The sequence below is a fragment of the Aethalodelphis obliquidens genome, unplaced genomic scaffold, assembly GCF_003676395.1.
Source record: "Aethalodelphis obliquidens isolate GAN/ISIS:26980383/991018 unplaced genomic scaffold, ASM367639v1 scaffold30, whole genome shotgun sequence".
Lineage (NCBI taxonomy): Eukaryota > Metazoa > Chordata > Mammalia > Artiodactyla > Delphinidae > Aethalodelphis > Aethalodelphis obliquidens.
The window spans coordinates 19,252,852-19,267,980 of NW_020837974.1; the positions used below are offsets into that span (position 1 = coordinate 19,252,852).

Consider the following 15,129-nt stretch of genomic DNA (forward strand, 5'->3'; position numbering starts at 1 on the left):
CCTTCACATTTATGTATTAAATAATAATGTGATAGGCAGAAAGGATGGCATCTGTTTTATGTAAAGAAGACAAATAATTTCCCATTATTATAATTTAACTATATGGTATGAATTTTTTTTTCACCTCTTCTTTCAGAATTGCCCTCTGGGTGTACAGCAGATTCTTTTGAATAACCTTAATTATGGCAAGTCATCCTCCTTTGAAGATGAATTTAACTCCTGGAAAAGTCAAGTCATTCTGAGTCAAACCTAGTGAATTAAAGCAGGTGATCAAGCTGGGTACAGTATGTGTATAAAATTTTTACTATACGTACAACCTTTCAACATCACTGTTCTGGAAAAAGCCATTTACTGTAAGACTAATAATAGGTAGGCATCCTACTTTTATACATGCTGAACAATGCTTCTTAAAAAATTTATTAGGTTGTCCGAAGCAAGGCAAAGCCAAGCCATAAACACGTTGTTTAAAAGAACCAAAACAGCCTTCCCCTTAGATACATACCTGTTTTTTCTAAGAATTATATCTAAATTAATAATACTCAGAAAAAAAGTTAGGTGCTGAAGGGTTAGTTCATGAAAACACTTCTGTCTCTACATCCAATGGATTATTCAATAAAACCTCCATTCACAAAGGCAACACATCTCAATGACAACTAATGAAAAATGTCATTGTCAAGATAATTTGCAGAGGATAGGAATTAGTTCCTTGCTATAGGACGAAAGTGGAATATACTAGAAAGATATTATTAAATGTTTTAAGCAAGCATACATACATGCTATATCCAATAGACTTAGATTTCATGCCTACTTAAGTAAATTCCTTCTAAGGCCAAATATAGTACCTAGTTTCTTAGAGAGCACTGTGCTTATTAGATACTTGTTTTATTTCTGGGGATATTTTAGTCAAATAATAAAACCAAAACGTGATGGCTTGACTCAGAAGAACTGAAAAAAGTGTACAGCATTCCAGCTTGACATCACTTTTCCAATTCTGCCTTCTACAGCGTTCCTAACGGAGAATGGAGTATGTGGGATTCACAGCCAACACTGCCAAAGGCAGAGCTCTGTTCCCTGATGGTAAACACCTTCCCCATAATTTTCTTCCCTATAAACTTCTCCTGGATTAGAGTTAAAAAAAGCTTTGTGTGCACATCCAAATACTTCGTTAGACAAGTTTTATAATAACAGTAACTTGAAACAAGGTTCACAATACTGTGAAGTACTTTGTAACACAGACTCCATAAAATAAAAACTCACCAGAGCCACTGCTCGCCTCCTTGTTTGAGATGGCACTTACAGACGGCAGCAGCTGATGTACCTGTGCTTGCTGGTCTGAACGGCTGCTGCCGTTTGGGACATTTTTGTTCCACATGTTCACATTTTTGTAGTTGTATTTGCTTGGATCTCCCCAAGCTGAAGTTCCATCATCGATCTCCATTTTGCGACGTATGGATTCTGGGGATGGTTCCTCCCAGCCCGTGGGCTCTTCTTCTTTTGTTGGGGCTGGTATAGGTCCTCCCAGCCAGCCTGTACCAGGAGGTTTGCCTGTAGCTGATGGGATTCCCCAAGATCCGACATCTTGTTGCTTGTTCCAGTCTGGAGAACTGACTGGCTTTGACGAATCTCCCCAACCTAGAGACTGATTAGACTTTGGAGGATCTCCCCATCCCTGGGAAGGATTCGGTTTAGAAGATTCATCCCATCCTGATGAATTATTTGGATTTATGTTATTTCCCCAAGTAAAAGAACTAGTTTTACCAAGTTCGTTCCAACCAGAAACGGACCTATCACTGTCACTACCTCCTGAGCTAGATTTCTTATTAGCCTCACCCCAATGGTTACTCCTTGAAGTTTCTCCCCAGTTATCACTGGCAGAAACGGACCAACCTTGGTTTGATTTTTGTCCATCACCCCATCCCTGTTTGTTCTTTTGCGAATCATTCCATGCAGACTTCTCTTCTTTGCAATTCCCCCACTGATTGCTCTTGGCCATTCCTGTAGCAGCAGAATCATCTTCCCATCCCCCCTGGCAGTTTGAGCCTTTGGAATCTCCCCACCTCAGAGTAGGTTTGGGATCTCCCCACCCCGATACAGATGAGGTATCATTACTACTAGGGCTAGTCTTATCTGTACATGCCCCTGAGTTAAAAGTCTGTGTTGCAGAGCTTCCCCAGGCCTCTGTCCCATTGTCAGTCTTTCTTTCCCCTCTAGGTGATGTTTCGGTATCCCAGGCAGTATTCTGCTTAATAGGAGTCTGTCCCCAACCAGAGTTGGATAGGACACGTGGATCTAAGTCAGTTCTGTTTACAATGCTTTGGAGTAATGTGTGCTGATCGATTTTTCTTCTATCTCTACTCTGATTTTCCCCAGTTACTTTTTCCTCAAGGCGTCCAGTGCTTTCTGTACTACCTTCACTCTCCACTGTACCTCCCGTTTTGGCCCACACACTGTTTTGCTCATTTGTCTGAGATGTGGCAGAACCCTGATCCTCTTCCTCAGTAGATTTCCATCCGTTTGTAAACTTCTTACCATTGCCATTTGCACTGTCACTGGAATGCTGATTGCTAGGCAGTTTGCTCCATTCCACGCTGGGTATATTAGTGCCAGTGTTTTGTGCAGGAGTTCCCCATCCTCTTCGACTTCCTCCAGAATTTGCACCATTTCCCCATGCTGCACTCTGGGAATTCACTGCCCCAGACTCCCACACACCTCCTCCTTTATTTGTGTTAACTTGAAAGTTAGTGCCCATAGGCCCGTTTATGCCAGGCTGCATTAGAGTTGCATTCACAGTGTCACCATTAGCTTGGCCATTAGGGCTTGAACATTTGTCTCCAGAGTAATTAGAACCATAGGCACCCCATGTAGTACCATAAGAGCCTCCACTTTTTGACTCTCCATTGCTAAGGTGAGAAAGGGAAGTGCCATTTACAACCGACGGAGCCTGTATCTGAGGATGATTCATTGTGCTCACACGCCAGGCCCCTGTATTACTAGGCAGCTCATTATTCTGTACTGAACCGGAGTTTGGTAAACTAGAGGTCACAAAGTTAGTAGTGTTATTTGGTCCAGTCATTTCAGTGGTAATATTTTGAGGTTGACCACTGAATGAAACCTTCTGTGTACCACTTACTTCAGATTCACAAGTTTCCTGAAGGCTTCCCCAGGTACCATGGGTAGAAGAACCACCCACTTTAGAGTTAATACTCTGATTGTTAGGCATCTGGCCTAAGGTACTGCACTGAATATTGATGCCAGAACTACCACTCCCTACAGGCCCTTTTAGGGCAAGTCCGTTGTTCTCTAACACTGGCCAGGCACCATGGTTGCTAGCTGAATTCAAAGTGCTTGGATTTAACCCTCCATTTGATGAAGAACTTACAGTGCCCCAAGCATTCATTCTATTGTTGCTACTTTCTGATTTGCTTTCAGGAGCATCCACAGAGACCTGACATGTGCTTATTATGGCTCCATGGGAAAAACCCCATGGCCCAGTACTACTTCCATGGCCCACATTATTGCTGCTGCTACCAACCACAAACTTGTTTTGGGATCCAAGTCCAGTGCTATTCCGAAGGCCATCGTTTTCACCACCTGTGCTCCCTGAAGCCATGATAGTGATGTTTCTCTCTGATTCAGAACTGGAGGCAGAATCAGCATCCACACATTCTGAAGCCAACTCTAGATCACTGCCAGGGACTGAGGGCCATGCTTCTTTTTCAGGCGAGTCGTTTACAACAGCATTCTTACAGTTTGTGCTAGAGTCACTTGTAGAAGACACAGGTCCCCGCTGCGAATTTTCATAATGGGATCCTGAAGTATTGTGGTTTATATCTAGAATAAAGAAGAAGCACAAAAATGTATGAAATGTTTGGAAAACTGATGAATATATTATAAATGTACATGGCTCCTCAACATCAACAAGCTATAATACTTGGCAGTATAATTACAAAGGCATTCGTTCTATCTCAGCCACCAATTTTCCATATCCAATAATTAATTCCACATAGGCAGGGAATTTTGCTGCTTTCTTCATTGATGTTATTCCAAGAGCCTAGAGCAGTACCTGGAACATAAGAGTTCCTCAATAAATATTTGAATGAGTGAATTGTTAACATATCAGCCAAGTAAAGAATTTGGAGTCAGGAAGGACAAGGTAGTAATGATGTATTAGGATAATGGAGCAACCCAGGCTTGGAGGCCCAACATGGGAAAGAAGGGGCTGGGATATAAACGGTTAAAGACAAGTGAACAGGCCAAACTTGATAAAATGTATTAGAAATATATTAGGAATCCTTTTCTATCCACACTTCTTTAGAATAGCTTTTTCACAACTGTTTTGGGTATTACAACAAGTTTATAAGAATTATAAAGCCTTTTCCATTATATTTCCATTTCATTAGTGTTCATATTCAATCTGAAAAATACTACATGCAAGTAAAAATAATTTTAGTTCTACTCTCCTTCATAAAAATGTCTTAATAGCCATGTTTATTAGAAGACAACAGAAAAATGTTTGATATGCTGAAGATCAAAGTTATGATTAAAAAATCAACTGCTGGGCTTCCCTGGTGGCGCAGTGGTTGAGAGTCCGCCTGCCAATGCAGGGGACGCGGGTTCGTGCCCCGGTCCGGGAAGATCCCACATGCCGCGGAGCGGCTGCGCCTGTGAGCCATGGCCGCTGAACCTGTGCGTCCGGAGCCTGTGCTCCGCGACGGGAGAGGCCACAGCGGTGAGAGGCCCGCGTACCGCAAAAAAAAAAAAAAAAAAAAAAAAAAATCAACTGCTGACATTTGAAGACATTAATGACTGGTCACATAATCCTGTCTTAGACTTACTGCTACGTACTGATGTTACCATCTAGTTATTGTACTGCATGTAGGGCAGGCAGTCTTAGTGCTTCTAATGCTTTCCCAAATTCATTACTCTCATTCAGTTTAAGGATCTGGTAGATGGAAATCCTCAGAAATATTAACCTGCATAAGATGTTTGCATTTAGACTGTCCCTAGTGGGTTGCTCATATTGTAGTTCTCTACTACAGTAGTAATCAGAATCATATGTAGTGTTTCTCAGTAATACATATGCTCAAGTCACGTCCCAGATGCAATGAACCAACCACCAGGCATTGTAAGCCCAGAAAGTTAAGTGTCACTCACTATAAGGGTATTGCTAATATGGAAAATCAGGTTCATCTTGCATCATTTTCTCTCAAAGCACAATTGTTAAGCAGCAAAAGGTGATGAGCTAGAAAGAGTAGCAAAAAAAAGGACTAGACAGAGACCAGAAATGTATACATAATTCACCAAATAGAGATATACAGATATAGATAGATAGATAGATATAAAGTTCTGTGACTGTGACTTCTGCTCTCTGATTAAGAATCATTTGGCAGTTTTAAGCTGCCAGGTAAAGCTTTTCATCTTTCAGTGCCCATGAGGAGGATTTTTCTCATGAAATAAAGGATACTAACATGTCGCTCAGTCTCACTGGGTAAAAGCAAATCTACAGACCAGCACCTGCACTGTCAGCAACACCATTTGGCACTCTGGAGCACGTGCTTTATGTGCAATGTTGTCACTGAATCCTTGAAACAACCCTAGAGCACAGGCATTACCTTCACTTTACGGATGAGGACATCGAGGCTCAAAGGTTGTAGAAAATAAGGTAAGAAAGGCAAGATTCATCATTAGGTAAAAAAGCAAGGTGGCTCAGAACATGGCTGGAACTCTAGAGATACCCAGGTTCAAGTCTGGACTCTATGCAGTAGCTGTATGACCAAACCTGCAAAATGGGGATACAAACAGTACGTACGTACTTCTTTACCTGGTTGTTTAGTTAACCTACTGTCATATGCCAAGTATGTAGCTCAGTGCCGGTTTCAAATAAGTGCTCCATGAAGGGCAGTTTGGTGTAGTAATTAAGAGCAAAACTCTGAAGCCAGCCTGCTTGGGTTTAAAAGCCGCTCTGCCATTTACCAGCTATGTGACCACAGGTAAGATCCTCAATCTTTCTGTGCCTTAGTTTCTTCATCTGTAAAGTGGGAATAGTAACAGTACCTATCTCATACAGTTGTGAGGATTAAACGATTAATAATTAAAAGTGCTTTGAACCATATCTGATCCAGATTAGGTACTTAATAAATGAGGACCATTATTTTCATTAATTAATGTGTATCAGTGATTTTCATTATTTTTCAGTCCTATCTCTAAAGCACATGTCATTCCACCATGCCTCCCTCAAGAAGAACAAAATTAGAAATCATATACGAAATCGCTTACTTTAAATCTCCATTTAGATATCTCAAAAAGGATGCCAGCTCCTAGATTATACCCCTACAGGTGCCTCCTCCCAAAGGAAAAAACAATCCTGCTTCTTTACTAGTTTTCCTCATCTCAGTAAGTTTCCTAAAACCTAACATTTATCCTTGATTCCCTCCTGTGCACAGCAAAACCAAAACATCACGAAGTCCCAAATCCATCCACTTTTCTCCAAATCTAAAACAATCAAGCCATCATCATCATCATCTCATGGACTATAGCAAAATGGGATGAAAAAAGATCCTAATTGTAATGGCCACAAAAACTATAAAGGAAGTTGGGGGGCTTCCCTGGTGGCGCAGTGGTTAAAAATCCGCCTGCCAATGCAGGGGACACAGGTTCAAGCCCTGGTCCCGGAAGATCCCACATGCCACAGAGCAACTAAGCCCGTGCGCCACAACTAGAGCTCACGTGCAGCAACTACTGAAGCCCGCGTGCTCTAGGGCTCGCGTGCCACAAGTACTGAGCCTGCATGCTGCAACTACTGAAGTCCGTGCGCCTAGAGCCCGTGATCCTCAACAAGAGAAGCCACCACAATGAGAAATCCGCACACCACAACGAAGAGTAGCCCCGCTCGCCACAACTAGAGAAAGCCCACACGCAGTAATGAAGATCCAACACAGCCAAAAAATAAAAAACTATAAAGGAAGTTGGAATAAAGCTAACATAAATACTTTAAAAAGTCATATATGATTAAACTTTACTGCAGACCATAGCAGACAACTTGATTAAGTATAGAAACTTGTTCCTCAATAGGAATATATAACAATGTTCCTTTTAAGTTTAATTCAATTATAAAAAAATACTAACAAGAGTCTGTAATTTGATTAAAGTGATTTAAAAGTTCACGTAAAACAAATAAGAGGATTAAACAAACTCTTGTTATCATGTAACAGTTAAATAGCACTGTACTACCAGAGTACATAAGAACTTCAATTGAACAGAAAAAGTAATCCAGAAACAGCCCCAAGTATGTTACCTAAGGTTATATGTCAACGGTTAGCATTTTAAATCAGCAAAAGGAATATTCAATATTTTATAAAGATTTTTTTAAATGGACAACCTATCAAAAACAATACCAAATGATTCAGTGTTAAGACGAAGCCAAGAAGTTACTTGTGAATGAGAATTTTTTATACATAAAAGCAAAGAAAGAAACCATTAAAAAAACAGAGATTGGACTACTTAAAGTTTTTCTTTTTTTTTTTAATGCCCAAATACATCAAAAGCAAAAAGCCCCAGAGAACCACAGAATACACTTGGCAAACCAATTCTATCACCTTTAATGTTAGTGAAACTTTCTCTCACAATCTGGTCATGACCTAGTTTGGAGGTGGTAATGTTCTAAATTTGCCTTTTGCCGTGTACTCCCATGCATTTTAGGAAAATAAGAGATGCCATCAGTAATTATTAGCTAAAATTCCATTTTTAATCTGGAACCTACTTGACACTTTCCCAAAAACCTAAATTAAAAGGCTATCTCAAAAGCTGCATTTACCAAGGCTGGATCACGAAGCCATTTTTGTTATGAAAAACACTGCAGCTTAGATAGAAAAATAAAAATCTAAGAGTAGGGGAGTGGGATAGGGAGTCAGGGTGGGGGTGGGGAGATTACTAGCCTGACTAAAATTATAAAAAGTGCAGGACTCCTCAGCAATCATGACTAAAACATTTCAGAGTCAGAGACTACTTCAGAATTGGAAGAAGTCAAATAATATATTTCCCTTACACATAAGGAAGCCAAAAGCCATCATTACAAATGATCTGGAAGACAAACATATAGAAACATCATTAAGTAGATGATAATTACACTTTTCCAGGAAAGGGGACAGTTCAGTATTACTGAGTGTAATGCAAAATACAAATTTTAAACTAAGATTTGGAAGACTGAACTTAACTGAGAAACATCTGAAGTCCAAAATACCATCAGCATCCTGCTCTCATACAAAATTGCCTTAGGAAGACTGAGGGCAGCTCTAGTACCATACCTCAAAAAGAATATTAAAAAAAAAAAAGGAATTCCCTGGCGGTCCAGTGGTTAGGACTCTGCGCTTTCACTGCTGAGGGCCCTGGTTCAATTCCTGGTTGGGGAACTAAGATCCCGCAAGCCATGAGGCATGGCCAAAGGAAAAAAAAAAAAAGGACATAGCAGTGCATTATGTAGCACCTATTCAGAAAGAAGATATGTGGGGTAGAGCAAAGACTGGTGATAATTCAAGAGAATTGCATAATTCATTCAGGAAGAATTTAGATCCAGGAAAATTCATACAATTTCCTAAATAAATATGTATCATGTAACAAAATGGCTAAATATGTGCTTTCTGCCTTAAAGACTTCCAATCTCACCAAAAATAAAGACCTTCAGAAGTTAACAGTATTTAGGTTTTATAGTATTTCCAGGAAGTATGAACTGTTATCATTGGGAATATGAGAGAACCTTAGATGCACAATTTCAAACAGTACTTGAGTGAGAAAGTTAAAAATGTTTCCTTAGGGACTTCCCTGGTGGCGCAGTGGTTAAGAATCCGCCTGCCAATGCAGGGTACATGGGTTTGAGCCCTGGTCCGGGAAGATCCCACATGCCGCAGAGCAACTAAACCTGTGCGCCACAACTACTGAGCCTGTGCTCTAGAGCCCGCGAGCCACAGCTACTGAAGCCCACATGCCTAGAGTCCGCACTCCACAACAAGAGAAGCCACCACAATGAGAAGCCCACACACCACAGTGAAGAGTAGCCCCCGCTCACCGCAAGTAGAGAAAGCCTGTGTGCAGCAACGAAGACCCAACGCAGCCAAAAAAACTTAAAAAAAAGTATCCTTAGTTATTCTAGCCTCTAGTCCAAGGGCTGGCAAACGTTTTCTGTAAAGGTCCAATTAGCAAAGATTTTAGGTTTTGCCAGCCAGATGGCCTCTGTGGCAACTACTTACCATAGTAGCTGGAAAGCAGCCATAGATAACATGTAAAAGAACGGGCACGGCAGGTTAAAGAAGACAAATGCAATACCACAACCAAATGCAGTATATGGATCATGACTGGTTTCTGGGGTAGGGACTGTGGGGAGACGACTATAGAAGACATTCATAGGGTTGTTGCTCTAGACCAGGTGGTGAGTGTCTGAACCAGGTCAATGGTGGCAGCAGTGCAGAGGAGAGAGGAAAGCTGAGAGATGTTCTGGAGTTAAGATCAGCAGGGCATGATAAACCAGTGGCCTGTAGACATGAAGAAGAAGGAGAGTTAAGCATGATTTTAAGAGTTCTAGATGGGTGACTGGATGAATGGGGTTGCCGACCTTTTGAGCAATGGGATCCAGAAGGAGAAACTGGCATGTGGCAAGATAATGAGTTCGATTCTGGACATGTTGAGTTTGAAGGGCCCAACATCAGCTGAAGAAATCCAGAAGACATGGAACCTAAAACTGGGGAGAGAGATGAAACAAAGCCTTGGGAGGGAGTAACATCTGAAAACTGGTCAAAGAAAAATGAAAGAATGAAAGAGCTTTAAAAAGAAGGAAGGGGTCAATGATAAAAAATGTAGATATAGGTTAAGATAAGAATGGAAAAGTCTATTTTGTAACCACAATTAAAAATAAAAAAAGTCTGGATTTGGCACACAAGATCAGTGCCCTTAGTAAGAGCTACTTTAGTCAAGTGAGCAGGAGCCAGACTCCAGAGGAATGAAGTGATGTATCAGAGATTCCAAGTCTAGAGTATTTCTGTAAGAACTCTAAAAGTAGAGAGAAATTCTACAATAGCCCCAAGAGAATGGGAGTTTAAAGGAATTTATTTTAAAGATTATAAAGACTTGAATATGTTTACAGACCAAGGGACAAGTTGAGAGCAAGAAGTGGAAGTTACAGGACAGCGAGGATGTGTACTACACCGAAAAGACAGTGACGAGCACAGCTGGATGGACAGTATTTTAATCTTTAAACATCTCTGGAAACTTTAAGTTTCTTAAAAAAATTGAAACGTAGGAAAATCTATAGTGTAATATAAAAAACACTCACACACCCCCTCACCTTAAGGTATATACTACTAATATAATAGAAAACTCCTGTGTACCCCTCTCTTGCTTACATCTCCTTTCTTCTACAGTAGGTAACTGAGTGGTAACCACACAAAATGGTATACTTGAGTTTACTCATAAGCAAAATATGTTGTTTTGCAAGCTTTATATTTTATATAAATGATATCACACTATAAACAAAGACTTTTTGGTACCATCTGCAAAAATGTGAACATGAACTACGTATCACAGGATATTGCTGAAAATATCCCTCTTCTGCTTAACGGTGACTGTGGTATCATGGTTGTATAGAAGACTATCCTTATTCTTTAAGAAATTACCTGTGGAAGTATTAAAGGTGAAGTGCAATGAACACTTGTGCACACGTGTGCATATGTATGTATATATAATGTACTAATAATGGATGGATCTGAATCTATTTGTTTAACTTTTCTGCATGTGTCATGTCAGTTGGATGATAAAAATGTGGGTTGGAACACTCTGCCCCATAAGAACAATACTGCTGCCAGCCCTGTTAAGCATAAGTCCCCCCAAATCCTTTATCACACAGCCTTCAGGCCCCCCAATTCAAGGGTTTTTTTGGGGGAGGAGCAAGGCCTGATATAACCTTAAGGCTCTAAGAAATCAACTGCAAAAGAGAGGTCCTTCAGTGATGACTGAAACCATCACTAAGTGTTTGAGGCACAGCCACAAACTGGCAGCTCAGCCTGCAGCGTTGTGTGGTTTGACCAGCACAGGTTCTAAAAACTTAAAATGAGAATGTAAAGGTAGTCAGGCAGCGTACAAAATTAATACATTTACCACAGTTCCCATTACTTCTTTTCATCCTTTACTCCACTTACCTGCTAGCCTATGAAGGCATTTAGTTTGTGTGACCTCTAATTTAGAAAATACCTAATGTCATCTAGGTACTATCCCTCTTCCTTGACTGCAGTGAACAATCGAGAAATGCATTCTGTGAGGACAAGGGAAGTGTATCCAGAACTCATCTTTACCATGCAAACTTGTAAGTAAATTTCTATGTATGTATTGCATGTATTAATTTAAATGTCAAATCTATTCCATTACCTATCTCTGTTCAGGAAACAAAAAAAACCAAACACAAGTACAAAGAGACAAAACAGTTAAGATTACGTTCCCACATTTCTGAACTACATGTAATTCACAACATGCAATTTTGGGGTTTCTGGGCTATTGTTCATGCTGTTTGTACCGTCCAGTACGCTGCTCTTGATTGATTGCTAAGCTATTCTCTAATCTGCAAAATGAAAATTAAACATGTTAATACAGTGTGTGGGTCATAAGCACCCCATAAGGGTTAGTTACTATATTATTATTATTATTGTTGTTATATTATTATTAGCCCTTCAGGAGCCAGGAGAGACCTAAGAAGTCCTCCCTAATTCACAGACACCCAATGCCCTATTATGTGACTAGTGTTTCTATTATCATTTCTAGTAGCACCTACAAAAATATTTTAAGGTAAATACGTGACTATGCTGTTAAAGGGGGAGTCATAAATGTTTAAAACAAGACAAAAGCACAAGCCTGGCTCTTCTGCAGAATGCTTTGCCTTCATCCTCTGCGTTCTCTAGCTGTGTGGGGATTTAATTTTAAACCTCAGGCAGATTGCTGCACCCTCCTTATTTCCATCGTAACCTCCACATTAACGCAGTCCACCTTTATAAAGTTGTTTTAGAAACAGGTGGGATATTTTCCCTTCTCAGCCTTTTTTTGAAGACTTCTTCCTATGCCCACATCGTAGGCTTTCTTTTCATCTGAATGTATACCCATAACACTTTTGGATTTCTTGACCCATACCAATTTTTGAGAAATAAGATTCTTATACTCCCATTGTTTCCATTTCAAAAACGGCTTTGCTCTTTCATTTCCCAAATTGAAAAAGCATATTCAACATATATTTTCTAAATTTACTATCCCACTTTCCTGTTTGTTAATTATCATACCACTATTACTTAGCTTGCAGTAGGTACTCAAGCATTTGTTGTATAAATAACCTCTCCTAGGTTTTAACCACAATGATGCTGATGACTCAGTACATCTGCTTTGCTTCCAACCTGACTTCCCAGAGGAATTTCAAACCAAATTATTAATTGCTTGGCATTAGATCTAACATATCTAAACCAGACTCTTCCTCCTGAAAAGTGCAGGTCCCTCGGTAAAAGTTTCAGGGAAGATAATTCATGCAGTGCCTAAATATTAGGCACTAAACTAGCTGCTTTAACATGTCACATAATATCATCCTCAAAGCAACCTTACAGATTGGGTACTACACTTTACAGATTAGCAACGACAGTCAGATAAGTGACTTGGCCAAGCTTATGCAAGGAAGTGTGTAGGGGAGTAGAAGTAAGTATTAACTTGGGCTGATAATTTAAGTTTGCATCCTTTCCAATAATGCACTTCTCTAATTACCTATGCTCGACAAATCACATCTGTGCCCTCTTCCTCCTTACCTATCACTACCAATATGCTGCCAAAGCAAAGCACGGTTGTTATGAACATAGCTTTGGAGTCAGACAGATCTTGATGTGAGTGCAGGCTCTGCTACTTATTAGCTGTGAAATACCATATTACAACGTAGAGTAGTTCCTGGTATATATAAGAGAGCATAGAGGTAGAAAGTGAATATTCTACCTGAGATAGTTAGGAAAGGCTGCTCAAACGAGACTCGAACACACGTAACAATTAAGTAACCTGCCAAGGTCACACATGCTGGTATATGGTGGAACTAGGACTTCAAAACCAGGTCCGTCTGGCTCTAGAGACTCTGTTCATTACCATTCTGCTTCTGTTTTCATGTGTGGGAACCTTGATTATCCTCAATTCTCTATATGACTTGTGGTAAAAGTGTCAAAATAGTTCAATAAGTGAATGGACAAACCAGTCGTCAGAACATATCAAAACAAACTGGGCTTTGAGAAAACTGTAATCACATACTGGATTTATCTTCTGCCTCACAATCATTACTGAGCTGAGAAAAGCCGTTCTGAGGCAATAACTGAAATGCATGTGCTCTGAACAGAATTTTCATGGGTGGTAGTCTCTTTACGGCACGTGGTAACTGATCTCAAGCCATTTTTCTCTTGGTGCCTCAGTTTCCTCTACTGAAAAGTGGAGATAACAACAGCTTACACCTCTCAGGGTTGTTGAGGATTAAATGCAATAACGTGCACAGTTGCTTAGCACGTGACTTGGTGGGGGGGGGGTGCTCAATTTTAGCTATAGTCTTATAATCAATTTTAGCTATAAGCTGTATATTAAAATGGGTAAGATCTGGAGGGAGAGCTCTAGTTAACCTACAGGAAACATTTTCAGATTCCCCATTCATAACTTCTGTATAGAATTCTTATTTTTACAACACAGATACTGATGAATACAAATACATCACCAAACAGGCATGAGTTTATAAACTTGCTACACTGCTAATGACGACAGTTGGAGTCTCGTAAGAAATGCCTTCTCTCACCTGACTGGGTTTTGCTGATCTGCACCTCTCCGTTATTTTGTGGCTGTTGATTTGTTAAAGCACTGCTCTCTGACTGGCTGCTTAACACTTTAACAGCAGATCCCAGGTTTGCTGCTATGACAGGAAAATGCTGACCCCTCTTTAGAAGCTGCTTATGTTCCTGGTGGCGAAATCGAGGTGGAACTTCGCGCGGATACCGAGGCAAGGCCTGTGGTGGCTGCGGCTGCGGCGGCTGCTGTGGCTGTGGCGGCGGCTGCGGCGGCGGCTGCTGATTGTTGGCTGTGGCTCGCTTGGCATTATTATTAGTGCTGGTTGCTGTGGAAGTGCCGTTATTAGAGTTGGCAGGCTGAGGCTGGCTTACACTGGGCTTTATCTGTTCTGGCACTAATCCCAACAAAAGAAAAGGGGTGGAAAAGATTAGCCAGTAAAGTGCACCTCCATTGCAAGCCATCTAAGTAAAAAGGCACTAAGAAAAACAATCCTAAAGGAACAGAAGCTTTACGTGTGCAGGGATATCCTTCCTCATTCACGGGCTCCAGTTTTCTTGAGAAGGATCACTGCCAAGCGTCAAATGTTACTTCTGCTAACTACCTATCTGATAAGGGAATGGACACCAGTCAGCATTCCCTGTCCTGGATGACAGTTCATGCTCACCATCTCCTTCCCATATTATCTCCAATTAGAGAACAAGTACTGTTTATACAACTCTGGAACTCACAATAACTAAAATAACAAAGGTGACAAATCAAGTTTTGGTAATCCCGAAAGAATCCTCAATTCCCCAGTAACTGTTCTTAATCTGCCTCATGTTTAATGTGTTTGGTCCCTATTTTTCATCTTTGAAAGATAACACAGAGTAAGGGTAGAAAATAATCCTGCTAGTTCCCTTACAAAACAGCAAAGTTAACACTGTTTTTTGTTATTAAAATGTAAAGCCTGAATCAAATAAGACCAATTCAGAATTGGGATGTATATACAAAGATCACAGACTGAAATCTATGAGACTAACCAAAATTGGAGAAATAACTTGGATACCCTGTCTTAAGCAAGTCTGAAAAACAGCTATCTGTCTACTGTATGAACAATCAGAGACTACAGTGAATTTCTGGACTCCTAAAGGAGATTAAATAAGTAAATAAACTGAGGGAAATGCTCTAAACCAGTGAAAACATACCCCATCTCTAAAACTACAGGGAGGCAGCGTGGTATATGAACTTTTGGTGCCAGATGGACCCAGGTTTCAATCCCAGCTCTGCCTTTAGTAAGCTTTGTGTCTTTGGACAAGTTGTAAAAACCCA

The 15,129-nt window shown here is 40.4% G+C and overlaps 1 protein-coding gene across 9 annotated transcripts in view; it reads right to left on the reverse strand.

The window, feature by feature from the left end:
* Window positions 1-15,129, reverse strand: part of TNRC6A (trinucleotide repeat containing adaptor 6A) — a 208,240-nt gene that overhangs the window by 36,983 nt on the left and 156,128 nt on the right. For 8 of the 9 annotated variants that reach the window (XM_027126603.1, XM_027126601.1, XM_027126610.1 and 5 more), the window contains 2 exons: window positions 13,832-14,215; window positions 1,258-3,831 (listed from right to left, as the gene is read on the reverse strand). In XM_027126603.1, coding sequence (XP_026982404.1) covers window positions 1,258-3,831; window positions 13,832-14,215 — 2,958 coding nt within the window. The remainder of the gene's footprint in view (window positions 1-1,257; window positions 3,832-13,831; window positions 14,216-15,129) is intronic. The other variant, XM_027126608.1, reaches the window with a different exon arrangement.